The 26,255-nt window shown below is 43.1% G+C and overlaps 1 protein-coding gene across 1 annotated transcript; it reads left to right on the top strand.

Moving 5' to 3' along the window:
- Positions 1–3,421: 3,421 nt before the first annotated feature.
- Positions 3,422–16,067, top strand: Haus1 (HAUS augmin like complex subunit 1). Its single transcript, XM_038332076.1, has 9 exons — positions 3,422–3,503; positions 4,131–4,305; positions 6,779–6,914; positions 8,632–8,766; positions 9,561–9,684; positions 10,034–10,099; positions 11,711–11,782; positions 13,143–13,190; positions 15,184–16,067. Exons 1-9 carry the CDS (start codon positions 3,456–3,458, stop codon positions 15,232–15,234), a joined length of 855 nt encoding a protein of 284 aa, XP_038188004.1. The 5' UTR covers positions 3,422–3,455; the 3' UTR covers positions 15,235–16,067.
- Positions 16,068–26,255: the final 10,188 nt, after the last annotated feature.

Here is a 26,255-nt window from a genome sequence, read left to right as displayed (position 1 = left end):
TGAAGATTAACAAATTCTAGATCAGCCTGGACACAGCAAGATCTTGTCAATCGATTAATCAATCAATCATCAGTAAAGGGGCTAAGAACAAATCTCAATGTAGTCAACCTGCTTGGGGTGTACCAGGCTTTGTGTCCAATGCCCAGTTGGGGAAGGGAGTAGGAAGAATCCTGTCTAAATTAGATAGGCTCAAAACTTCCAATAATCCTGTCTAAATTAGATAGGTTCAAAATGTCTAAAAATCCTGTCTAAATTAAATAGGCTCAAAATTTCTAACAATCCCAAGGAGTTTGAGTGGTCAACAATCCTACTGAGAATGGTCCAAAACCAAAAATCACCATTCTATGTTCAGATAAATCTCAAGTTTTCTTCTGCCAACAACTACTCTTGTCACCCTGAAGATTATATTTTCTCTTTTGTAATATAATAGAAATAAGGTATTCTCTCTCTCTCTCTCTCTCTCTCTCTCTCTCTCTCTCTCTCTCTCTCTCTCTCTCACACACACACACACACACACACACATATCCTATACCTACTCTATGAAATTGGAGAGCAGCATATATTATTCACAGGGTTTTTAAAGATTTATTTTATTATTGTTATTGGTTTTTTGGTTTTGTTTGTTTGTTTGTTTGTTTGTTTGTTTGTTTGGAGACAGGGTCTTTCTATGTAGACCTGCCTGTCCTGGAACGTACTATGTAAAACGGACTATCTTCGAGCTTATAGAGAGCCACCTGTAAGGACTCTGCCTTCCAGGCACTAGGAATAAAGTCATGTGCCACCACACCCATCTTAAGATTTTATTTTTTTTTTATTTTGTGTATATTTGTGTGTGAGAAAGAGGTGTGTGCATTGCATGCTTGCAAGTGCCTTCAGAGGCCAGAACAGGCATCAGATCCTTTGGAACTAGAGTTTCCGGTGTATTTGAAACACCTAGTGTGGGTGCTGAGAACAGAACTGGGGTCCCACACAACAGCCTCCTACAGTGCAGACACTTGTAATCTCCATACTTGGGAGCTGGAAGTAAGGGAGCAGAAGTAGAAGGCCATCCTGACAGAGTGAAATACAGGAGAAATATGCATGGAGAAGTATGAGGAATTCAACGTCGTTCTCTGGTGCATGGCAACTTTGGGGCCAGATTAGCCACATGAGAAAGCCTCAAATCAAACAAAAATAAATAAAAAGAGCTACGGAGATGGCCCAGTAGGTAAAGGTGCTTGCTTTCAAGCCTCGATCCCAAGTTTTGTCTTTAAGTTTGACCTCAGGGACCCACATGTTGAAAGTAGAAAATCTATAGGTGGAGCTTCTCTGTGTCTCAGCAGTCCTTTCCAAATGCACAGAGACTTCTTATTAACTATGGATGCTCGACTGATAGCATAGGCTTGTCTCCTGCCAGCGCTTACAACTTAAACGAATAATTGTTTTTATTGAGCTATATATTTTTCTCCCCTCCCCTTCTACCCTCTCCCATGGTCCCCATGCTCCCAATCTACTCAGGAGATCTTGTCTTTCTCTACTTCCCATGTAGATTAGACCCATGTATGTCTGTAAACGAACCCATGTCTATTCATCAATGTGCTGTCCCAAGGCCCCGTTACCTCATCTATGCACCCATCATGCTGCATCTCCCCATCTGGCTGGTGTCTCCTCTGTCCCCACCCTTCTTCTCCCCAGCATTCTCCTGTCCCTCAAATCTGGCCTAACCGTTGGACAATCTGCTTTTAATTAACAATGAGAGCAACACATCTTCACAGTGTACAGTTGTGTATCCCACAACAAGAATCTATCTGTTCCTGAAAGTTGTGCTTTGACACCCTAGCAGCAACTCCCCCAAAACAAACAATTTTGAAATGTAACAAAATCATAAAAACTTAAATAAATAAATCTTAAGGACATTTAGATCCTTGATAGCAGAAACTAATGTTAAGATTGCTGCAACTCTTATGCCAGAGTACAATAAAAAATTAATTTGGTTTTTTTTTTTTTTGAGATAAGTTTTTGTGGTGGTTTGAAAGAAAATGGTCCCCAAAAGGAGTGACTCTATTAGGAGGTGTGGCCTTGTTGGAGGAAGTGTGCCACTTTGGGGGTGGGCTTTGAAGTCTCTTTTGCTCAAGTTTCCCTAAGTATGACTGTCAGTTGACTTCCTGTTGCCTTCAAGATGTAGCATTCTTGACTCCAGCACCACATCTGCCTGCATGCCACTGAAAGACCAGAATAAATCCAGATCCCCCTCCCCTAGCAGGAAGAGTAGAGCCAAAAATCTAGCTTGGCTGGTTCAGTAACTTTGTTCCAGGAACTGGGTGACCACAGAGTTAGATTATAATCTTGAAGAACAATCTTGAGAAACAGGGAGTTACCCCCTTATGATTATCGCTGGTATTTTCCGAATCTTCCAATGATGCCCTCCCTACCCCCTTTGGGTTGTGGTTTCTTCCCTTAAATACCCCTTCTCCCAGCTACTCGGGGTCGAACTCCTCTACCCCTGCGTGGGATATGAGTCTCGGTCCCAGCACGCTGGTTCCTGTCAATAAACCTTGTGTGACTGCAGCAAGAATGGTCTCTCATGAGTACTTGGGGTCGTGTTATCCCGAGACTTGAGAATCTCCCAACTCCGGGGTTCTTTCACCACTGTGCTCCCTGTCATGACGACAATGGACTGAACCTCTAAAACCACGAGCAAGCCACTCCAATTAAAGGTTTTCTTTATAATAGTTGCAGTGGTCATGCTGTCTCTTCACAGAAAAGAGAGAAAAGGAAAAGAAAAGAAAAGGAAAAAAAGGAAAGAAAAAACCCTAATTAAGACAGGTTTCATGTAAGTGGGGTTGGCCTTGAATTTGCTATGTAGTTGAAGATGGTTTTAGATTTCCGATCACCCTTCCTCGACCTTTCAGGTGCCGAAATTACAAGTGTATACTACCATATACAGTAAAGGATCTGCTGGAGATCCAACCTGCATGTTGGGTAAGCACTCTACCAACTCCCAGCCATGAAGTTCAACCCTTTTGAGTATGTTTGTTTCTTTGAGACAGTCTCATGCCATAGCTCAGGCTGACATGGAACTTGCCATATCACTATGTAATGTCTTAGTTCTGGGATTACATGCATGTGCTACCATATCCAAAAATAATTTATGCAATCAGTGTGGGAGCAACACCATCTGCAGACTAAAAACTAGAAGTTACAAGAATTTTTTTAAAGACAATTTGATTGAAGAGGTAAATATAAGGAAAAAAAACCTTGCCTTTAGCAGCTCTTCTAATTTTTAGGATTATGACACAGAGGGCTCAGATCCAAGAATGCAGCAAAGCCTGCGAAACCTTCAGTCTAGGCCCTGAGGCGTTCGTGGTACTGGAATGGGTAAAAACCACAACTCCCAGAATTCCCGCGCCTGAGGGGCGGACCCAACGGTTAGGGGGTGGGGCCTGGGGCGTTCCCCGCGAGGTTTTGAGAGTGAGATGGCGGGAGCGGCGGCCATGGCGGCGCCTGAGGAGAGAGAATCGCAGGTGACATCCGGAGCTGGGTCGGGAACCTGCCTAACCCTCCCGGAGCCTTGAGTCGGCCGGGCTCCGCGCTCGCCACCACTGCCGTTTCTGTCCCGATCCCACGGTGCCCCCGCGAGCCCTGAGGCCCCTTGCGGGCGGGGAGGCCCTCGAGGAGGCCATGCCCTTCGTTTCCTAGTGTCCCAGCGCAGTGTCAGCCCCTCACTTCAGATTGGAGTGGGACCCCAAGGCAAACCCGCCTTGCAGCCCAGCCGCTGCTGCTTCAGCCTGGAATTCAAACACCTGAGCCTCAGTCCAACTCCTGGAGCCGCCTGGCACTGGGGGGTTTAGGATGTGTTGGGGACCCCTTGCTTTTCAGACCGTCACGGATCTTACATCACACTCATTAAGATCTTCCAAGTGAGGCAGTCGTGGGTTTTTGTTCCGATTTGTTGTTGTTGGTTTTTGTTTTTGTTTTGCCTGGTGCTGCGTTTGCAGCGTTGGCAAAGAGTGAGGGTCCTTGGTCATTTCGACTTTTCTCTTGTGGACAAGTCAGGACCCCGGAATAGCCACACAAAACGTTGAGTGCGGAGCCCTGCTTTGTCGGATTCTGTTGTGTCATTATAACAGAGCTTACCTTTTCATGGTTAGGTTGCTGCGTGGTTGAAAAAAATATTCGGAGACCATCCCATTCCACAATATGAGGTGAATCCACGGACGACAGAAATTTTGTATCACCTTTCAGAACGCAACAGGGTCCGGGACAGGGACATCTGCCTGGTAATAGAGGACTTAAAACAGAAAGCAAATGAGTATGAGTCAGAAGGTGAGTTAATGCCGAGTTCTGAAAGAGGTCGTAGTGGTAGCTAGATTTGCACGATTAGGATAGGATACTTGGATTGATTATCACCATTATTATTTTTGGGGGCAATTGACTTCTGCTCCATTATAGTAACTTCCAAATTAGGAATTTACTATAGTGTGTTTTATTGGTACTCTGCTCGTAAAACAGTGAATCCTAAAAGAGAATTAAATTTGCTGGAGTGGGGGTTGGTGGGAGAATGGCTTTAACCCCAACACTTTAGAGTCAGAGGCAGGAGGATATCTGTGAGTTCAAGGTCAGCCTGGGCTGCATAGTAAGATTCTGTCTCAAAAACCAGAACAAAAGCACATTAGAAACAAGAAAGATGCTTGTAGTTTTCTCCCCTTCCGGAGCTTGCGCAGACGCTAGAGGCAGCAGCCCTAAAGTGTGAGACTTGGACAAATCACCAGGGGCTGTGGATCATGGACCTGCTTTAAAATTTCCTGCGGAGACAGACTTGATGGTGAAAGCTTGTTAATCCCAGCATTCAGAAGGCGAAGCATGAGAATTGTCGGGAATGCAGTGTCAGCTTGGATCACATGGCAAGACTGTCTCAAAAAAGCCCTCTTTTTGTTGGTGTGGAGAAATGAAGAGTGAGAGCAGGGTACAAAGCCAAAGGGAAGGACAAAAGTCTTTCTGGGACATTCCTTCTTTGGAACTCCTCTCACGCTAGGGTTCTTTATTACTTTTTCTTAATAAATTTATGCTCATTCTGCTTAAACAAAAAGTTTTGAGGATGACAGTGCACCAAACAGAGGAAGTAAGATCTGTTTGCCGTATGTTTAACCAAGTGTGGGACATTTGTTATATATATTTTTGGGGAAAATATTAGATTTATTTTATGTGTAAAAGTGTTTTGATGCCTAGTGTTTGTAGAGGTCTGAAGAGGGTGTTGGATCCCCAGAACTGGAGTTAGTATGATTATAAGACTCCGTGTGGGTCCTGGGAACTGCATCTAGATCCTCTGCAAGAGCAAGTGCTCTAGCTGAGTGATCCTAGCACTTGGGAGGCTGAGGCAGGTGGGTTTCGAGTATAGCCTGGTCTAGATAGAGAGTTCCAGGAAAACCAGGGCTACATAGAGAGACCCTGTCTCAGAACAAACAACAGCAACCACAGCAACAAACTGAACATCTCTCCAGACCCTATATGATATTTTGGGGTTTTTTTTGTTTTTTTTTTTTTTTTTAAATTTATTTATTTATTATGTATACAATATTCTGTGTGTATGCCTGCAGGTCCCATTACAGATGGTTGTGAGCCACCATGTGGTTGCTGGTAATTGAACTCAGGACCTTTGGAAGAGCAGGCAATGCTCTTAACCTCTGAGCCATCTCTCCAGCCCCCCTATATGATATTTTGAATATAGTGTAGTTATATTTAATTCTAACTCATATATACTTTTTCCAATAGTATTTTGTTGTTGTTCTTTTTTGTTTTTTGAGACAAGGTTTCTCTGTAGCTTTGGTGCCTGTCCTGAAACTAGCTCTTGTAGACCAGGCTGGCCTCGAACTCACAGAGATCTGCCTGCTTCTGCCTCCTGAATGCTGGGCCTTTAATCCCAGCCCAATAGTCTTTTAAAATTAGCACAGAGTGTGTTTGGTGTGCAAAACTTCCATGTTTACTCCTTTATTTGGATTCTCATAATATGGTCTTTTGAAATTGGATTTTTGGGGTTTTAAGTGTTTTGAGACAGGGTTTCTCTGTGTAACAACCCTGGCTGTTCTGGAAACTATTTTGTAGACCAGGCTGACCTTGAACACACAGAGATCTATCTGCCTCTGCTTCCCCAGTGCTGGGATTAAAGGGTTGCGCCACCACTATCCAGCTAAATTACACTTATTTTATGGATAGGGTGGCTTTCTTTAGTCCTAGCATTCAGGAGACAGGGGCAGGCAGATCTCTTGAGTTCAAGGCTCTAATGGTTTACATTGTGAATTTCAGGTCTACATAGTGATACCTTGTTTTCTTTCTTTCTTTTTTTTTAATTTCACTTACTGCTTTTGAGGGGTGGGTACATGAGCTTGTGGAAGTCAGAGAGCAGCTCAGGAGAGTCAGTTCTGTGTTCCACTGTGTGGGTCCTGAGGATTGAACAACACAACCCACTGGACACTTCACAACTCTACCTGTGCTCAAAGTGCAGACACACATATACATAATTAAAAATAAAATAATAATAATAATTTTTTGAGGTAGGGTTTCTTTGTGTAGCCCTGGCTCTCTTGGAACTCTCCGTGTAGATCAAGTTAGCCTTGAAATCAGAGGTGTCCTGTTTTGGTTTTGGTTGATTCTGGGTGGCACTGCCTCTGGAGTTTGAGATTAAAGACTTTCAGCATCATGCCTGGCTCACATAAATCTTTTTTAAAAAAAAAACTATGATAAAAGTTTAAAAAACAAAAAAGACAAAACATCTGAGACACTATAAATTTTTTCGTTTCAGCCAAACATCTTCAGGACTTTCTCATGGAGAGTGTGAATTTTTCCCCTGCCGCTCTGTCTAACACTGGTTCCAGGTTTCTAAATGCATTGGTTGACAGTGCAGTAGCCTTGGAAACAAAGGATACTTCACTAGCAAGGTAAATATTGTAATGGTTTTGGTCTGTGTTTGCATAGGAGAATATACTGTAAGGCCTTGATTTTAGGAGTTTTTTGGTTCTCACTGTAATTCTGCATAGAAAATTAACAATAAATGCAAAAGTGCTGAGGTGATTTTTTTCGTTTGTTAAGTTTGTTGATTGGTTTGGATGGGGTGTTTTGTTGTTGGTTTGTGTGTTGGTTTGCGTGCGCTGAGTTCTAGTTAGCACAACAGTACGGGGACGGGGGTGGCGGCACTGGACTGCATAAGAAGGATAGCTGAGCAGAAGACAGAGAGATGGAGCCAGTAAGCAGTGTTCCTCTGTTGCTTTTGCTCGAGTTCCTGCCCTGAGACTTCCCTAAGTGTTGTATCTGTAAGTGTAAGCTAAAATAAACCCTCTTCTATGCTGCTTTGGTCTTGGTGTTTGCCACAGCACTAATGAACAAACTAGAACAGCTGTAGACTGGGTATGTGGGCATAACCCTGGAATAAGTCCAGCACCCAGGAGCTGGATGCAGGAAGATCAGAAAGTCAAGGTCATCATCAACCACTTAGGGAGTTTGAGGCCAGTGTATAGTATGTGAGGACCCGCCTACCACCAAACAAGCAGAACAGTAGTAGGTTAAATGACCTGGTTGAGCATGTTTTGGTCATATACAAGATTAAATCATTAAATAAGTTAAGCCCCCCCTTTTTTTTTGAGACAGGATTTCACTGTGTAGCCATGGTTGTTCTGGAACTCACCCTGTATATCAGGCTGGCCTTGAATTTACGGAGATTCACCTGCCTCTGCCTCCTGAGTGCTGAGTTTAAAGGCATGTACAATCACCACCATGCTGAAGACCCTCATTGTTTGAGATAGACCTTTCACCTAAATAATGATCTACTTCTTCTACCGTTCTCAGAGGAATCTGAAGAGTTTGGACTCAGCAAATCTGACTCCAAAAGCCATATGACTGCTGTTGGTGGCCTTTGTTAGCTAGGACTACTACTGCAGCTGACTATACCACCCAAGTACACAGAAGTGTGCTGTGCGTAACTGCCAGTGGAGAGGTTTGGGTTTTATATAATGCTTAAAGAGTGGGGCTGTGAGTGTAAAAACATGTAGACTACATGGCAGCAGTAGTGTAGACCAAATCACAACTATGTAGGTGTTAGTACTAGGAAAACAGAGATGAATAGGGAGCTAGACATGACCTTCAAAGACAGTTTCTTAGTCAAATGAGAGAGAACAGTGGAGAGAATTCTGCCACCCTGTAACAGTTGCTCTGTACATGAATTAGACTCGTGTGCTAAGACTAAGGACGCTATCCCTGGCAAGCACAGATAAAGGACAGTAATTCAGGATGGGTAAATCTTACTTGAGAGGTTTTTGGGTTTTTTCTTAGGGTATTTGTTTGTTGATTTTGTTTTTATTTTGTTAAAACATGGCCTCATTATGTATCCCTGATTAGCCTGAAACTTACTCTGCAGACCAGGGGGTTCTTGAACTCTCAGAGATCTGCCTGCCTCTGCCTCCCAGCCCTGGGAATAAAGGTGTGTACCACCACACTCAGCCTACCTAGGGAAAAAGGGAGTTTTGCCTGCTGTCGGGCATTTCAGGCAATGGGAACAGCGTGTTGTCAGCTGTATAAGTGGATGGAGCAGTGTGAACTCTGGAGATCATTTTTAGCAGTGCTTATCCTCGGCTCGTCTGTGTAACCAAGTTCCTCTTTCAGTTTTATTCCTACAGTGAATGATTTGACTTCTGACCTTTTTCATACCAAATCCAAAAGTGAAGAAATTAATCTTGAATTGGGAAAACTTGGAAAAAATCTGACTGCAACATTAGTGTTAGAAAAATGTCTACGAGAGTGAGTTGAAATGTTGACCTTTTCAATTATAAAGCATTAGTAGGACATTGTCAAACCAGGCATGATGGCACAGGACTGTAATCCCAGCTACTGGAAGGCTGAAGCAGGAGCCACTTAAGTACATGGCTGCCTGAACAATTCAGGGGGGCTTAGGTACAGATTTTCATATTTTACTTTATATAGTTTATTACCCATATATTTATTTTTGCTTTATTAAAAATGTGTAGTTTTATAATTTTCAAATTTTTGTACTCACAAACTATCATATAATTTAAAGACAGATATTTGGTATATTTTTTCTGTCGCTCTAATGTCCCGCTTTGGTGCTGAGTCTTTAGATTCTTACTGGCCCAGAGATTAGAGCTGGTGGTTAGCATTTATGTAAAGGCAGAGTAATTTGGTCACATACAGATGTATTCAACAAATAAAATGTATGTAGTAGGCACTGTGTCATGTCACATATAGTAGAGAGGTCTTTGGAATTCTGTATTTCAAATTGGCTTAGCATATATTAAACCATTTTTTTAATAACATGTTTAGTTGTTCCAAGGATAATTGTTATAGATTAATGTTAATGTTTCCATGTTCAGAAAAGTCCCACACTGGCAACATGGAGGGGTAAATGCCCTAAAGAATGCATGTAGTCTGGGATGTAAACTTGTGGAACAGCTGCCAAATAGATTATCTATATTGACTAAGCCAGAGTTAAATCCCTAAAGAGGGAGTTGATTTTCTTGTTTTTTTTAAATAATTGTTTACTGGGAAGAAAAATGCTTTAATTTTACTTTTGGAAGAGATCTCAAGAAGGCAGAGCTGCATCTGTCTGCAGAGAGGGCCAAAGTTGACAGTCGTCTTCAGAACATGGACTTCCTGAAAGCAAAGGCAGCAGAGTTCAGATTTGGAATCAAAGCTGCACAGGTGTGTATGAAGAGCTGTGTCTAGCTAGCCTCTCAGACCGCTGTCCTCCCAGTAGGAAGTAGTATCTGTAGATGACAGAACTGCAGGGAAGTCTGTAACTTGCCCACATCTATGTAACTGTGAGCAGCTGCAGGTTCAAAGTCGGGCATTTAAATGCTTACACATGGCACCCATCTTCTCGCCATGTCTCAGTGCAGAAAGGATTCACAAGTCACACAAACTAGCTTAGATGCATGTGTGCTTTTTAATTAGTCATCCGAAGCATTCTTTATTGCATGTTGAAAACATTTTCATGATAGTTTCTTTCAAATGGACTTTTCAGCTGAACTCTTTTTTCCTCACATTGCAGGAGCAGCTCTTAGCCAGAGGCATGGATATGTCTCTGTCCCATCGGTCACTAGTGGCACTTTCAGAGGTAAACCTCCTGTCTTAGTCTGTCCTTTGCTGCTGTCACAGAATATCCCAGACTGGATCATTTATGAGCAGTTAAAATAGAAGTTTATTTTGTTCGTGATTCTAAAGGCTAAAAAGTCTTAAGACCTGAGGGCCTTCTACTGTGTTCTTTGGTGGACAGCAGACGATGCAGGACCCACGGTGAGGGAGATGACTCAGTGTTGGGAAAGTGCTTACCTGAGTTTGGGTCCCCAGCTCCCATGTAAAAGCTGGGTGTGAGCCGGGCGGTGGTGGCGCACGCCTTTAATCCCAGCACTCGGGAGGCAGAGGCAGGCGGATCTCTGTGAGTTCGAGGCCAGCCTGGTCTACAAGAGCTAGTTCCAGGACAGGCTCTAAAAAAAAGCTGCAGAGAAACCCTGTCTTGAAAAACCAAAAAAAAAAAAAAAAAGAAAAGAAAAGAAAAAAAGAAAAAGCTGGGTGTGACTGCACATGTCTGTAAACCCAGCACTGGGGAGTGAGGGGCTAAAGACAGGCAGTTTCTGTGTTATCAGTCCCTTTATGTAGATGAGGGAACTACAGAGAGGATCTGTAATGTGCCCAAGTTTACGGAACTACTGAGCAGCAGCTCCAGCTTCAGTCAGACACTGAAGCCCTTACACTTGGCTCCCGTCCTCTCACCACGTCTGAGTGTAGGTAAGGGGTCACAGGTAACATAATGAGCTGGGCTAGGTAGTCCAGCTTATCAGTGAGCTTCATGTCTAGTGAAGGACATTGTCTCAAAAAATAAGGTGTTGAGTGACTGAGAAGACACCAAGTGTCAACCTCCAGCTTCCACACAGCACATGCAATTTAGAGGAGTTTGGTTTCTTTTCCCCACATTGGTCCTGGGATCCAACTTAGTTTATCAGGGGCTAGAGAGATACCCAGCCATTAAGAGCACTGACTGCTCTTGTAGAAAGCACCAACATGGTGGCTCACAACTGTCTATAACTCCACTTGCAGGGGACTGACACCTGCTTCTGTGGACACCAGGAATACATAGGACTCATAGTCATATATGCAGGCATAACACTCATACACAGAAAATAAACGTAAAAAATGAAACGGGCTGGGGGGATGGCTCAGTGGTTAAGACTCTTGTGCTCTTGCTGAGGACCCAGGTTGTCTCCTAGCACACGGTGGCTCACATCCATTTGTGACTCTAGTTCCAGGGGATTCAGTACATTATTCTTACCTCTAGGGGCACATAAAAAGGTTACAAAACAAACAAAAACCTTATACCATAAAATAAAATACAATTAAAAGAAAATAGAAAAACCTTAGCTCACCAGGCTTTACCCCTAACCATATTGTTAGCCTCTGTAGTCCTATACTGTGTAAGTAGGAATGTAATTTATTCTAAACATTTGGGAAAGTATTGTTTCTATTAGAAATGAGCTGATCTGTTTGAAGTTCTTTGATTTAAAATACCTGTGGGTTGGACAGTGTAGTTCAGTGGTAGATTGCTTGCCAACCTTCAGGAAGCCAAGAGTCTGTCTTAGTCAGATACCTACATAGTAATGCTTTATTGCATTTTATTTCAGAAATGAGCACTGTTTAGTTGTTTTGTGGATATTTCTCTTTTCATTTCCAGAAACTTGTGGAACTAAAACAGCAGACTTTACCCCTGAAGAAGAAATTGGAGTCCTATTTAGATTTAATGCCGGTAATTGTTATTAGGGGCTTTCTTGGAGTCTCATCTCATCTTCAAACCTTCTCTAAAGACACTAAGAGATCAGAGCATAGTGTGTTTGTGTTCCAAGGGTGTAAAATCAATGGCAGAACTGAGAATGGTGACTCACACTTATTATCTGAACACTTGGAGGCTGAGGCAGAGGATCACTGTGAGTTCTAAGACAGCTTTGACTACAGAATAAAATTTTGTATCTGAATAACAAAACAAAGACAGTGGTGTGCTTAGCATGGTGGACCATATCTCTGACCACGGCACTTGGGAGGTTGAGGTCTTGAATTCAAGGCCAGTTTGGGCTCTGTCTGGGTCCATTTACTTTTGGGGGATGGGGGGTGAGAGTCACAGTATGTGTGGAGGCCAGAGCTGGTTCTCTTACTAAGGATTTCACTCATCCCCAGGTTTGGCACAAGTGCCATTACCTAGTGAACCATCTTTCCCACCAAGATCCTGTCTTAACATGCCCCCCCCCCCACACACACACATGGCTATTGGTAAATTTCAGTATTGTCTGTGTGCTGGGTGCTCTCGCTAACTTTCCTTGCCTTTTGAAGGGATTGTGTTGTGAAGTGACTTTCCTTTTTGTATTTGTTTGTATCACTGTGACCATGATCCCTCACAGAAACAACTTAAGGGAGTAAAGACTCATTTAGCAGCAAAGCTCACATTTTCATAGTTTTAGCCATAGTGGTGGGAAAGGCAGGTGGAACAGGTCAGTACAACATGGCAGACCTGGAAGCAGAGAACAATCCAGAAACCAGGAACCAATCTTGTGCTAGATAGTTTGATGTCAATTTGACACACACTATAGTTATCTGAAAGGAGGTAACTTCAATTGAGAAAATGCCTCCATAAGCTGGGAGGTAGTGGCATATACCTTTAATCCTATCACTCAGGAGGCAGAGACAGGCAGATCCCTGTGAGTTCAAGACTAACCTGGTCTACAGAGCGAGTTCCAGGACAGGCTCCAAAAAGCTACACAGAGAAACCCTGTTCTCAAAAAAAAAAAAAAAAAAAAAAAACAACTAACTAATTAATTAATTAAAAGAAAATGGCTCCTATAGGACTGGGTAGTGGGGTTACATGCCTTTAATCCTAGCACTCGGGAGGTAGAGGCAGGGGAAATCCCTGTGAATTCAATGCCAGTCTGGTGTACAAAGCAAGTTCCAGGACAGTTAGGGTTGTTACATGGAGAAACCCTGTCTTGAAAAACCTCGCCCATAGTGACCTCTTCCTCTTGAAGGTTAGAGCTTCCCAAAATAGTGCCAACAGCATCCTGAAGAGCCCGTGTGAAATTTCTCATCAGACCTTTCCTTGTTTTGTTTTCCTTTTTAAGAATCCATCTCTTGCTCAAGTGAAAATTGAAGAGGCAAAGAGAGAATTAGTAAGTAGTTCCCATTTTCCTTCCTTCATTTTCCCTTTTTTAATTAGCAATTATTAAATTGAGATAATAAGATTTCTAAGCTGTGTCAAGCGATGAGGTGCAACTGCTTGGGCATACATAGCCCAAGACAGGGTTTGTGATAGAAATTGTAAAGGAGAGCTGGAGAGATGGCTTAATGGTTAAAAGCACTGGCTGTTCTTACAGAGGACCGGGGTTCGATTCCCAGCACCCACATGGCAGCTCACAACTGTCTGTAACTCCAGTTCCAGGGGGTCTGGCACTCTTGCACAGACATTCATGCAGGCAAAACACCAATGCACATAAAAGTAAATAAATATTTCGGGGCGGGGCTGGAGAGATGGCTCAGTGGTTAAGAGCATTGCCTGCTCTTCCAAAGGTTCTGAGTTCAATTCCCAGCAACCACATGGTGGCTCACAACCATCTGTAATGAGGTCTGGTGCCCTCTCTGGCCTTCAGGCATACATGCAGAGAGAATATTGTATACATAATAAATAAATAAATATTTAAAAATAAATAAATAAATAAATAAATAAATATTTCGGGGCTGGAGAGATGGCTCAGCGGTTCAGAGCACTGGCTGTTCTTCCAGAGGTCCTGAGTTCAATTCCCAGCAACCACATGGTGGCTCACAACCATCCATATAATGAGATCTGGTGCCCTCTTCTGCCCTGCAGGTATACATGCAGACAGATCACTGTATACATAATAAATAAATAAATCTTAAAAAATTTGTAAAGGGCCTTATATATAGACTTGATCTTAGAAGCTGCAAGAGACTGGTGACAGTTGCTGAGTTCTTTGCTTTTATTTATTCATTTTTCTTATTTGCTTTGTTCCTTTTTTTTTAAAAGTCAAAAAAGTAATCAAGGTTTTACTTTTTGATGAGGCCAGTGCTTTGGGACGGCAGTTCTGTAACCAGGGTATGAGGCAGACTGGAGTGGGGAGAAGAAACTTGCAGAGAGTGGTTGGTTTATTTAGGCCGAGTACAGTCATTTAGGAGTTTGAGAACTGGGGAGTGTTGTTCTTGTTTCTCTTTAGCTCTTTTGGGGGGCCCAGCACTCAACTCCCAATTAAACACACTGAGACTTATTCTTACATATGAATCCTGGCCTTAGCTCGACTTGCTTCTAGCCAGCTTTTTTTTTTTTTTTTAACTTATCCTGTGTACCTTTTGCCTCTGGGCTTTTATCTTTATTCTATGTACCTTTTTTTCTTATTCCGTTGCTGGCTGTGTAACTGGGTTGCTGGCCCCTGATGTCCTTCTCTTCTATTTTTCTTGCTCCTTTATCTTTTCTAAGTCTAGATTTCTCCTTCTATTTATTCTCTCTTCCTACCAGTCCTGCCTATTCTTTCTCCTACCTAGCTATTGGCAGTTCAGCTCTTTATTAGACCAATCAGGTGTTTTAGACAGGCAAAGTAACACAGCATCACAGAGTTAAAAGAATACAGCACATTTTTGCGTCATTAACCAAATGCTCCACAGCATAAACAAATGTAGCACATCTTCAACTAATATTCCACAACAGGGCAGTTGGAGTGGAGAAGGATGGGTTGGTATAAAAGCAAGTGAATATTTAAAAGCACATTTGAAATTCTTAATAGTATTTTTAAAATTTCAGTACTCAGAAGGCCAAGGCAGGAGGATTACTTCAAGTTTGACACTAACTAAAGCTACATAGCAAGACTCTCAAAACTACATACACTAACACATGCATGCACATGGGCTGGCAATGTAGCTTAGCAGTAGAAGGCTTCACTAGTATCAGACACTCATGTGCACACACATGCAAACGCCACACACACCAAGGGGTGGCAATGTAGCTCAGCAGTAGAGGGCTTCACTAATTTATGTAAGTTCCTCAATTTGGTCTCTAGGACTACAAAAAATAAACAAAATTTGTTTTAATGCTTTCCTTTTCTACTTCTCTTATTTTAATCATGTCTTCATTTATGGCTTATTTCTTTTCTCTAGGATGCCATTGAAGCTGAACTTACAAAGAAAGTAGACATGATGGAACTGTGACAACCAAGTAGACATCCTTTTCCCAAGAAGTAAATGACTGTTCTTAGAGGACATAACAATATCCTTCTTGATAAAATAGCAGGTTTTGGTCATGCATTTAAATGTTTTGGCCTGAATACAGTTTTTATAGGAAAAAACATTTTGTGTTACCTGTTATTTACTGTGTACCTGACAGTTAAGAATCTTTCAAAAATTGGGGAGGGGCTGGAGAGATGGCTCAACAGTTTAGAGCACTTGTTGGTCTTGTAGAAGACCTGGGTTTGATTCTCAGCACCCATATGGTGACTCAAAACCATCCATAAGTCTAGTTTTAGGGGGTCTGATACCTGGTATCTGCAGGCACCAGGCACACATGTGGTTCACAGACATACATACATACAGGCAAAATACTCATATACATTTAAAAAAGGAATCCTTCAGTATTCCCCTTAGGTGACCATCATGACAGTTCTTACCGACTAGGGTCAGTGGACATCTGCCTGCTTCCTTCTCTAGGGCTTTGCCTTCATTCCTGAGCAACTCTCACTGGCCAGTCTACAAATGTTAATATGTTTAGTTTATGGAAAAAACTTAGACCTTTAAGCCAGTGCTGGAAAGAGGAATTAATATAGCTTATGGTGCTAAATTCATATTTCATGCCTTTTATTAGGATAATCGAAAGGCTCAAAGACCAATATAAAAAACTTAAAAAGATCCTGGACTGGAGTGTAACTCAGTTGATAGGATGCTTGCCTGGCCTACATGAAGCTCTGTTCAGTCTCCAGCCCAGTGTTGTGTACATGTCTGTGCTGGTTTTTGTCAACTTGAAATAAACTGGAGTCATTCCTTCATCAGATTGGTTTGTATGCAAATTTGTAGAGCATTTTCATCATTAATGATTGCTATGAGAGGACCCTGCCTGTTGTGGGCCATGATGCTCCTGGCCACATGGTGCTGGGTATAAAAATGCAAACTGAGCCGGGCTGTGGTGGTGCACTCCTTTAATCCCAGCACTCGGGAGGCAAAGGCAGGCGGATCTCTGAGTTCGAGGCCAGCCTGGTCTACAAGAGCTAGTTCCAGGACAGGCTCTAGAAACTACAGGGAAACCCTGTCTCGAAAAACAAAACAAAACAAAACAAAAATGCAAACTGAGCAAGCTAGTAAGCATTTCTCTGTGGTTTCTGCTTCAGCTCCTGCCTCCAAGTTCCTGTTTAGTTCCTGACTTCTCTCAGTGATGGACTGGAAGCTTTACTAGATATATGAACTAGGCTTTCTTAGAGTGTTGAGTCACGGGTAGACGGCAAAGTTCAACCATACTGGCCTGAGCCATAGCTAACCTGATATGAGATGCTAAGCGCATTGGTAGCGCCCCACATGAGACGGTGCCTGACCGATGCCTGCCTGAGTACCTGGGAGAAGATGTGTAATACTGTCAAGGGCCTGCCTTACCATCCGCTCTAACTCAAGCAGAATCTCTCTCTCTACCTTAACTGCAAACAAAAAGGAATTCTAGACTATAGTTTACTCTATCCAAGGAGACTGCAGAGCCATCCTCAAATTTGAACAAAATTCTAAGCAAGATATATACAGAGAAATAACACATAAAAAGAAAAGGCCATGGAGACAATTCAGAGTATCGAGTTTAACTGATAGTTGATTTTCAAAAGTTACAGTGAGAACAAAAAGTCACAGGAACAATGACCTCTACTAAATGTAAATGGTTGAAGGCAGTGGCACAGACCTGTAATCACTGTGCTGTAAAAGTTCTGGGATTATAGGTGTGAGCCACTACCGCCTGGCCAAGCTCTTACATCTTAAACTAACCCATTTCTATTACTTTATATTTTACCACAAGGCTTGTGGCCTACAGGCAAGGTTCCCCCTGGCAGTTTGCATCTTTCCCCTCTGGGGCTACATGACGTCTCCCTGACCCTGCCTTCTTTCTCCCAGCATATAGTTTAGTTTTCCCCACCTAGCTCTATTCTGCTAAGCCACGGGCTGAAACATCTTCTTTATTCATTAACCAATAAAAGCAACACATATATACAGAAGGACTTCCCACATCAACACCAGAAGCCATCAACTAAGGAAAACCATGTGGTAGTTGGGGCAGGGCAGGACCAGCTCTCGCATGACCACTTTGTGGCTTCTGCCAAGGACAGGGCCAGAGAGCTCACATCTTAATCCACAAATAGGAGGCAGAAAGAACACTGAGAATGCCATGAATTTTTGAAAAGTCTGACCCTAGTGACACATTTCCTCCAACATGACCACACATCCCAATTCTTCCCAAACTTGGGTGTTGCAGGAGCTCCTTCCGCTCCTTCAGCCAATAGCTGCTGAGATACCAGCCCATTGGGGCATGGTCTCTTTTTAAAAATGCGGCTACTTGGGGGCTGGAGAGATGGCTCAGTGGTTAAGAACTCTGACTGTTCTTCCAGAGGACCCAGGTTCAATTCCCAGCAACCACATAGCAGCTCACAGCTGTCTAAAAATCCATTTCCAGGAAATCTGACACCTTCATACCAATTCACACAAAATAAAGTTAAAAAATTTAAAAAAAAAAATGCGGCTACTTCCCTCCACTTGCTCTCTGGCTTCTGGCTCTGGCTTCTGGCGACTAGACTCCCTTCCTGATTGCGCAGAGGGCTGTTGTCTGGGACCGTGATCTGTAAGTTTTTCCCCTTTAAATAAATAACCATTCTATTAATCATAATTCCAAACTGGTGTGGGATTGTTTGTGACTTACGCCTTCACTTGGGGACCAAGAATCCAAACATAGGAGCCGATAGGAGCCATTCTCATTCAAGCCACCACATGCCGCTTCCTGGCCCCCATAGGCCAGCTGCATATCATGATGCAAACTGCCGTTAGTCCAACTTGAGAAGTCCCCATAGTCTTTCGCAGTTTTAACAGTTTAAAAGTCCAAATCTTTTCTGAATCTCAGGGCAATCTCTTAATTGCACCCCCCTAGAAAATCAAAAGGCAAACTACATACTCCCAACATGCACTGGCACAGAGTATGTATGTACTGATGTTCCAAAAGGGCAGAATTGGAGCACAATGGGGAAATACCATAAAGAAGAAAGACAAAAATCCAGTAGTGTCAACTCCAAATCCTGTCTGATATCAAAGGGCTTAGGTGGCTATGCCCTTCCAGCTTGCTGCCTGTAAGACACATCTCTCTCTCAGGCTGGTTACACCCCTGTATGCAGCTTCTTGGCAGCTATTCCATGGCTCTGGCTGATCTAACATCTCAGGGTCTCCAACGCAATATAGGCTTCACACCTTCACAGTTTCACTCAATAGTCTCTCAGGATCTCCACGAATGGCTTCTGTCACACACCTGGCCTGGTGACTCTCCTTAATGTCAGATGAAAATTCCACAACCCCTTTACTCATGTATTTTTCATGACACTAAAACCATGTGGACAATACTGCCAAATTTGGCCTCCTACTTGGGATTGGAGCCTGGCCCCCTTGAGTCATATCTGCAGAAGCTTTTCTTAGTTACTGTTCTTCAGGGGTATAACATTTCTTAGGCTTTTTGCTTTCTCAGATTGTTGGAGTGTCTGGGTGGAGTCTTTCCCCGAGGGCACTTCTCCCTTTATAACAATGCAGGTCAGGCCTCATCTTGCTCTCCTTCTTTCTTTCTTTTTTTTAAGATTTATTTATTATGTATATGACATTCCCTCCATGTATGCCTGCATGCCAGCTCTCATTATAGATGGCTTTTAGCCACCATGTGGTTGCTGGGAATTGAACTCAGGACCTCTAGAAGAGCAGCCAGTGCTCTTAACCTCTGAGCCATCTCTCCAGCCCAATCTCCTTATTTCTTTTAAGCACACACCTTGGCTCTAAAATTTTTCCAGTCCTCTTTTCCTCCTCAAACTTTACATTTTGCATTTCTTTTTATCCTCCTCGCCCTTTTTAAATTGTAGACCCAGATAGTGTGGTTACTAATAACCATGCAATAGAACCAATATTAGACTGTTTTGAAATCTCCTTCACCAAATAAATTAGTCTATTGCTTTTCAATTTTGTCTCAAGCAAATTCTTAGGACTAGAGTAGAAAGTGGCCACATGTTTTGTCTAAGTATCACAAGATGGTTCCTAGCCTGGTTGCCAATATTGTTCCCTCTGACACCTGAGATGGCTCAGTGGCTAAAGGAAGGCACTTGCTGCCCAACTTGACAGCCTGAATTCAACTCTAGGAACCCACATAGCGGAAGAAGAGAACCAACTCCTGCAAGCTGTCCCCTGACTTCCCTGTGCATATTGTGGCATGTGTACATCCACACACAAATAACAATTTTTTAAGAAGCCAATGAATAAAAGAAAGGGTATAGGAAACACTGTTTTCTGCTGTGAACTCAGTTGTATGTACCGGGGAGATGGTATGAGGGGCAGCCCCTGTTATTTTGTCTCTATGTCTGACCTTAGACCACAAGTCTGACTACTTCCCTCCTGATACTGAAACATTTGCAGCTAAGCACTGTAAAATGATCAAATTTAGGAAATTTAATATTGATGAAATATTACTGTAGTATGATTTATACTCAAATTTCTTCACTTAATGATGCAAAGTATATAAAATCTCCCAGTTCAGGAACATATATTATGTATAGTCCTGGTTGTCTTTGTTGTCTCCTTTTTTGAACAGGGTCTTATGTAGACCTGGCTGACCTCAAAGTCAGTATGTAGCCAGGGATGATCTTGAGTTATTGATACATCTGCCCCTGGAAGCTGCCTGGTGGGTGAGAGGTGCGGCATGAATGAGAAGACATTACTGTGAAGATGTGGCTGGTGCTATTTTAGGAGCAGAATGATGGTGTTGGATGTCTTTGGTTGCCAGGGAAACTTTTTCTTGTGGGTTATCACAGAAGCACGTGAGAGATGGTTGACCCTAGGCTGGCTGGGGCTCTGTGCCTGGACTGCTGAGGCTGTGGGTTGGAGAGGACCCCACCGAGAGGCCAGTCTGCCACCTTTATTTGGGAGCATGCTGCGTGTGTCCCTTCTGACCTCGGCTTGCTTCCCCTCACATTGTACAGGTGTGTATTTTTAGGCTCCTCTCACAACAGCCGGCTCCCACATGTTCGGTTCTCTTTAAACTGCAGTAGCAGTTGTGGGCTGACAGCCTGCCTCCACAGTGCAGGGAGGTGGGAGTGCTCTCTCTCCCTCTTCAGGATCCGGGTTTTCAGTCTGTTCAACACAGAGCATGGGAGCTCATCCTTATGCTGCCTACAGTATGACCTTAAAGACCGCAGGCAACTCTCGGGTGTCAGACTCCACAGCTGGAAGGCCTTCTTCACTGTTCATTGGCTCAGTTCTTAGCACCCACTAAGCATGATCCTATGTAGTGGGATTATAAAGATAAGAATTTTCCCTTAATCTCAGAGAGGCAGTCTATAAATTCAAAGATCATCAGACTTCCCAGTCTAAATCTTAGTTTTGTAAGCTAAGCAAAACTTACGTCTTATGTGGTGTAAATGTCTTATATATCCGTAGACTTTGCTTGTTTGTATTATGTTTTTATTATAAACACAGAAAACTCAAGTTCAGTTCCCAGCACTTACATGGCAGCTTACACAAACATCTGTAATTCCAGTCCCAGGGGATCTCTCTCTTCTGGCCTTCTTGGGCATTACATGCATGTTGCACATAGACGTATATGCAGGCAAACACCCATACACGTAAAAGTTTTTTTGGCGAAATACCCATATGTATAAATTTCTTCTTAGGTGTATAAAGTTTCACCTGGGCATGGTGACACATGCCTGTCATCCTAGCACGAGGGAGGTGAAGACAGGAGGATCAGGAATTCAAAGTCATCTTCAATTACACACATATTAAATTCAAGACCAGCCAGGACTACAGGAGACTCATTCAATAACAACAAAACAAATCAAACAAACAACACAAACATATTGAGAACTACTGATTACTCAGCAAGAGCTGGTAACCTTCTATATATTATCCCTTCCCAAAGGTAATGGGTCTATATTTATCATGAACTCTATACTTGCTATAAACTTTAAATCACATTTATTTATTTATTCAGATGGTTTGAATAAAAATGGCTCCCATAGGCCCATAGGGAATGTCACTGTTGGGAGGGGTGGCCTTGTTGGAGTAGGTGTGGCCTTGTTTGAGGAACTGTGTCACTGGGGGTGGGGGTGGGGGTGGAATTTGAGATTTCAGAAGCTCAAGCCAGACTTAGCAGACTTAGCGTCTCATTGTCTCTTCCTGTTGCCAGCGGATCCAGATGTAGAAGTCTGAGCTACCTTCTAGCATCACATACTGCTATGCTTTCTGCCATGAAACCTGTCTTGTAAGCCAGCCCCAGTTAAATGTGCTCCTTTATAAGAGTTGCCATGGTCATGGCATCTCATCACAGCAATAAAACGCCAACTAAGACATTTATTTATTTATTATTTATCTGTTTTTTTAAAATATTTATTTATTTATTATGTATACAATATTCTGTCTGTATGTATGCCTGCAGGCCAGAAGAGGGCACCAGACCCCATTACAGATGATTGTGAGCCATCATGTGGTTGCTGGGAATTGAACTCAGGACCTTTGGAAGAGCAGGCAATGCTCTTAACCTCTGAGCCATCTCTCCAGCCCCTTATTTATCTGTTTTTGACACAGGGTTTCACTCTGTAGCCCTGGATGGCCCAGAATTCTCAGAGATTCACTTGCCTCTGTCCCTAAGTGCTGAGATTAAAGGCATATGTCACTATCCCTAGCCTTCTAAATTACCTCTAGATTATTTATAATATCCAATACAATGCAAATAGTTCTACCCTGTATGGTTTAGAGAATGAGAAAGGGAAAGAAAGGTTGTACATGTCAGTACGAATGTAATATTTAACCAAATATTTTCTATGCTCAGTAGAATCTACACATGCAAAGCCCACAGATATGGGGCTGGAGGGATGATTCAGTGGTTAAGAGTATTGCCTGCTCTTCCAAAGGTCCTGAGTTCAATTCCTGGCAACCACATGGTGGCTCACAACCATCTGTAATAAGGTCTGGTGCCTTCTTCTGGCCTGCAGGTATACACACAGACAGAAAATTGTATACATAATAAATAAATAAATAAATACCCACAGATATGAACAACTACAATATATTACCATTTATATCACTTAGTATCTGTAAATATGCATTTAGGAAAAAAATTGTTGTATGTTAAGCTAGAAATTTCTATCAAAACATTTTCTGAAATGATCGTAGTAATTTCTACTCTGTTCAGGCCCACATCTTCATACATCTTTTGCACTGTTATTTAAGTATTTGTTAGAACAGTCAGGTGAGGTGGTAATTGCCTGCGATCCTAGCACTCCGAAGGCCCCAGCAAGAGAATCACCTTGAGTTCAAGACCAGCTTGGGCTGCATAGAGAGTTCCAAGTAAGCTTGGCTTAGAGTGAGACATGCTTTCTTAAAATAGCACCCCATACCACCAAGAAAAAAACAGCATATTAAAAAAATTGTAGATATTACTAGGATTCCACTGTGTTCTCTTTTATAGATTTTTTTTGAGACAGTCTCATGATGTAGCTCTGGCTGTCCTAGAACTCACTGTGCAGACCAGGATGGCCTCAAATCCACAGAGATCCGATTGCCTCTGTCCCCCAAATGCTGGGATCAAAGGTGTGCATCAACATGCTTGGCTGCTTGGCTTAGATTTATTTATTTCAGTTATGTGTTTGTGTGTGAGGATATGCATGTGTGTGGGTATCCTCAAAGGCAGAGTTGGAGTTAAAGAAGGTTGGTGAAGCTGCCCAGCAAGGTGCTAGGAACCAAGTCCTCTGTGAATGCCGCAGCAAGGCCTCTTACAGCGGAGCGTTCTCTCCAGATCTCCGTCTCCTCCCTCCTCACCATTGTCAGGATTATACAGTAAGAGCACTGAGCTGTCCTGGGAAACAGTCTGCCAAAGTGGGGAGCCTAATGCTCCTGAGTTGAACAGAAAATAGTTTACCAAATAAGTTTTGCTCTAAGCCTGGGTCCATCATATTAAAGAAACTAATTTATTCTAATTTGGACAATTTAAAAAAAATAAATGTAGATTTTTTTCAAATACCTTTTAAAAAATCTGTGGAAAGACAGCAAATTAAGATAAAAATGAATGGAGTTATGTTGCTCCCTTTAAGGGGCCGGATCATTCATTTGTTCAGTCAACATCTTGGAGTAGTTACTGTTTATCCTGCCAGCACTCTGCATAGCACTAGGATTAAACAGCAGGTCAACTGAACACATTCTCTAATCTCAAAAAACAAAAACAAATCCTGAAATGACCTGACCAATTATCTACTAAAGTCTGACTTTTACGCTCGTAAACTCAGAAAGTTGTTGCCACCCACTTTGCACTCATGATCCTAAGCCTAAATAACTCAGAAACCTACCTCAGCAGTTCCCAGGCTCATGGTACTCAAACTCCCCGTCTGGGATGGTGTTTGAAAGGCACGGGCGCTGCATACATAATTTCAGACACCAGAGGGCGGTCATAACTTTAAAATACTTCCAAACAACAACAATTAAAAAAAGACAAACTCAATCCAGGAAAGGTTCTGGGTGGATATCTGGAGAAGAAACACAATCTGGCAGGGGTACAAGTTCCGTAACCAATCTATTGTTCTACTCGAGGCCTGGGATTTTGCTAATCCACCGTGAAGCTCAGGTCCCTGATGGAGGACAGCGCAATGGAACCTGATGCCCACCAGGACAAACTAGGTCACTGAGTTTCCCAAACCAACACCCACCCCCAGGATGTTAGCGGCGCAGGAACCTATGGGGGCGGTGCCTAGAGCGTCCGCAGACAGGTCACCTGTCGAGTTTGCACTGGAGAGTCGTCGGGAGCGTCTGTTGAGCAACAGCTGTTTAGGCAATGGCGATGGCTGGAGAGAAACAGACTTTGTCTAGCTACCGAGAGAAGGCTGGCTGGCAGCGCATCCTGGGGTGGCCCCAGCGAGGATGCCCTTTCCCTCCTCTGGAGGAGATGAGTGCTGCCATGCGGCCAAATTTCAGTTTGTTTAAAGACCCATAGGGCTTGCTTTGGTGTCTGGCTAGCTCACGGGTACTTTCAGAAGCCCAGCCTTCAACCCGGCCTGGGCTAAGAGAGCCACTTCCAGGGTGTTTTTGTTTATTTGGTTGGTTGTTTTTTTTTTTTTGTTTTTTTTTTTTCTGAAGATTTTGTCAAAACCTGATATTCTCAAAATACGGGACTTTAGCAGACTTGAAGAAAATAAGCAAGAGAGAGTCAGAGACAGGCCTGGTGACGCAGTTTTGTAACCTTATCATACTTGAGAGGCTGAGGCAGGGGGATCTGGAGTTCAGACTCCAGCTACAGTGAATTCAAGGCCAGCCTGGATAGTTTAATGACACCCTGTTTCAAAATAGAAAATAAAAAGAGCCCCCTCTATGGCTCAGGAAAATGATAGACAAGATGGCAGAATGACAGAAGAGCCAGGGAAGGGGTGGAGGGGGTGGTGCTGAGGAATAGCGTGGTTCAGGCACAGTATGGCAGCTCTGCTGACCTGCACATCGCCTGCGAGAGACTGGATCTTCGAACATTCTGATGTGGCCTGGGCCCCCCTTCCCTGTGGATTCATGGGCAGGCAGTGGTTGCTGGGGGACAGAGAGTGTTTCCCTTTAATGGTGTAGACACTAATCAGGTGCCCACGCTCCTGTGAGTAAGCCTAATTAAACTAATCAGGGAAAAAATATGAGAGTAGAAAAAGTGGGAGATGGAAGAGAAAGGGCTTCAGTGGGAGTAGGGAGGGGTCAAGAGAGGGCAGCTAAGGTGAATATAATAAAAATAGATTACACACGCTTATGAGAATGGCAAATGAAACCCATTATGTGTTATATAAATTGTGTGCTAATAACAAATTCTTAGAAATAAATAAGGCTGGGGTATAGCTAAGTGGGAGAGTACTTACCTACTTTGTGTAAGGCCCTGGGTTCAATCTATGCACTACAAAAAGAAAGAAAGCAAGAAGAAACAGGAAGATCTCTGTAAGTTCAAGACTAGCCTGGACTACATAGCAAGTCCTAGGTCATTTAGAGCAGTGTAGTGATAGTAAGACCCAATCTCAAATAATAATAATAACAATATGAAAATATAAAATATTGAGTTGGACATCCCCCGGCCTCCTCTTGTTCCCATCCCATGTTCACGAATGCAGAGTCTACTGGAGTGAGAAGGGAAGACGGAGCACAGGGAGGACACAGGCTGACACAGCAGAGCAGTGTCCCTCCCGGGACTGTGAGAATGCTGCCCCTTGGCCTGCATCCGGCCTATGGTAGGAACACACCGCTCATCAGTGAGTCCGTGTTCACACCTCCTCACTAGAATTTCCAAAGCTTCCAAAGCTCTCCAAACCCAAAGAGTTTCATAACTCATCCAGCAAAACGTGGCCTGACCTGGATTTATCGTCGTGAGGACTTCAGACAAAGCTCAGTGATGGAGGAAGGGCTTACCTAGCTCGCAATGCTCTGAGTTCCATCCTCAATACCACAATAGAAAGAAAAAAAACCCTACTGGAACAGGCTCTAGCAGTCTGGCCAGCTGACACCCATGGTGACTGGTGCTGACCTGGACCTCACTGGAACACATAAGTTTATAGAATCTGAAACATCCTGAATTTTGAAACAGAGCTGGCCTGGAAGCCTCTTCTGATTAAGAAATTGGGCTCTCTGGCTTATTCTCTATCCATGTGAAGATAGGTGTAACGGCTCAATCCGAAAATGACCCTAAGGTTCGGGACCCATGCTGCTGGCGACCCCTTTCTTTTGAGTATGGGTGGGACCTTGTGATGGTTCAGTTTAGAACTCAACTGGAGTGGATGCAGTGGGTACCTAAAGAACTGAGACGAACTGTGAGGTCATTTCTAGAGGAGATGTAGAAAAGTCATATCATTCCCTCTCTTAACCGAGATACTTGTCACCTCCTGCCACGAGCCGTCCAAACTCTAGAATCTCCGTCTTTAAGCCATGTCCCTGTGTGTTCTTGGGCCTTGACCTTCAAATGAAGA

The sequence above is a fragment of the Arvicola amphibius genome, chromosome 5, assembly GCF_903992535.2.
Source record: "Arvicola amphibius chromosome 5, mArvAmp1.2, whole genome shotgun sequence".
Lineage (NCBI taxonomy): Eukaryota > Metazoa > Chordata > Mammalia > Rodentia > Cricetidae > Arvicola > Arvicola amphibius.
Note: the sequence above shows the minus strand (reverse complement) of the source record. Positions and strands in the feature narration are given on the sequence as shown.

What these genes read in the sequence shown, in the direction of transcription:
- Haus1 (XM_038332076.1), top strand. Translation starts at nt 3,456, where the DNA reads ATGGCGGGAGCGGCGGCCATGGCGGCGCCTGAGGAGAGAGAATCGCAG. An exon ending in CTGAGGAGAGAGAATCGCAG is followed by an intron (nt 3,504 to 4,130) that starts GTGACATCCGGA and finishes TTTCATGGTTAG; the next exon opens with GTTGCTGCGTGGTTGAAAAA. An exon ending in AAGAGGCAAAGAGAGAATTA is followed by an intron (nt 13,191 to 15,183) that starts GTAAGTAGTTCC and finishes TCTTTTCTCTAG; the next exon opens with GATGCCATTGAAGCTGAACT.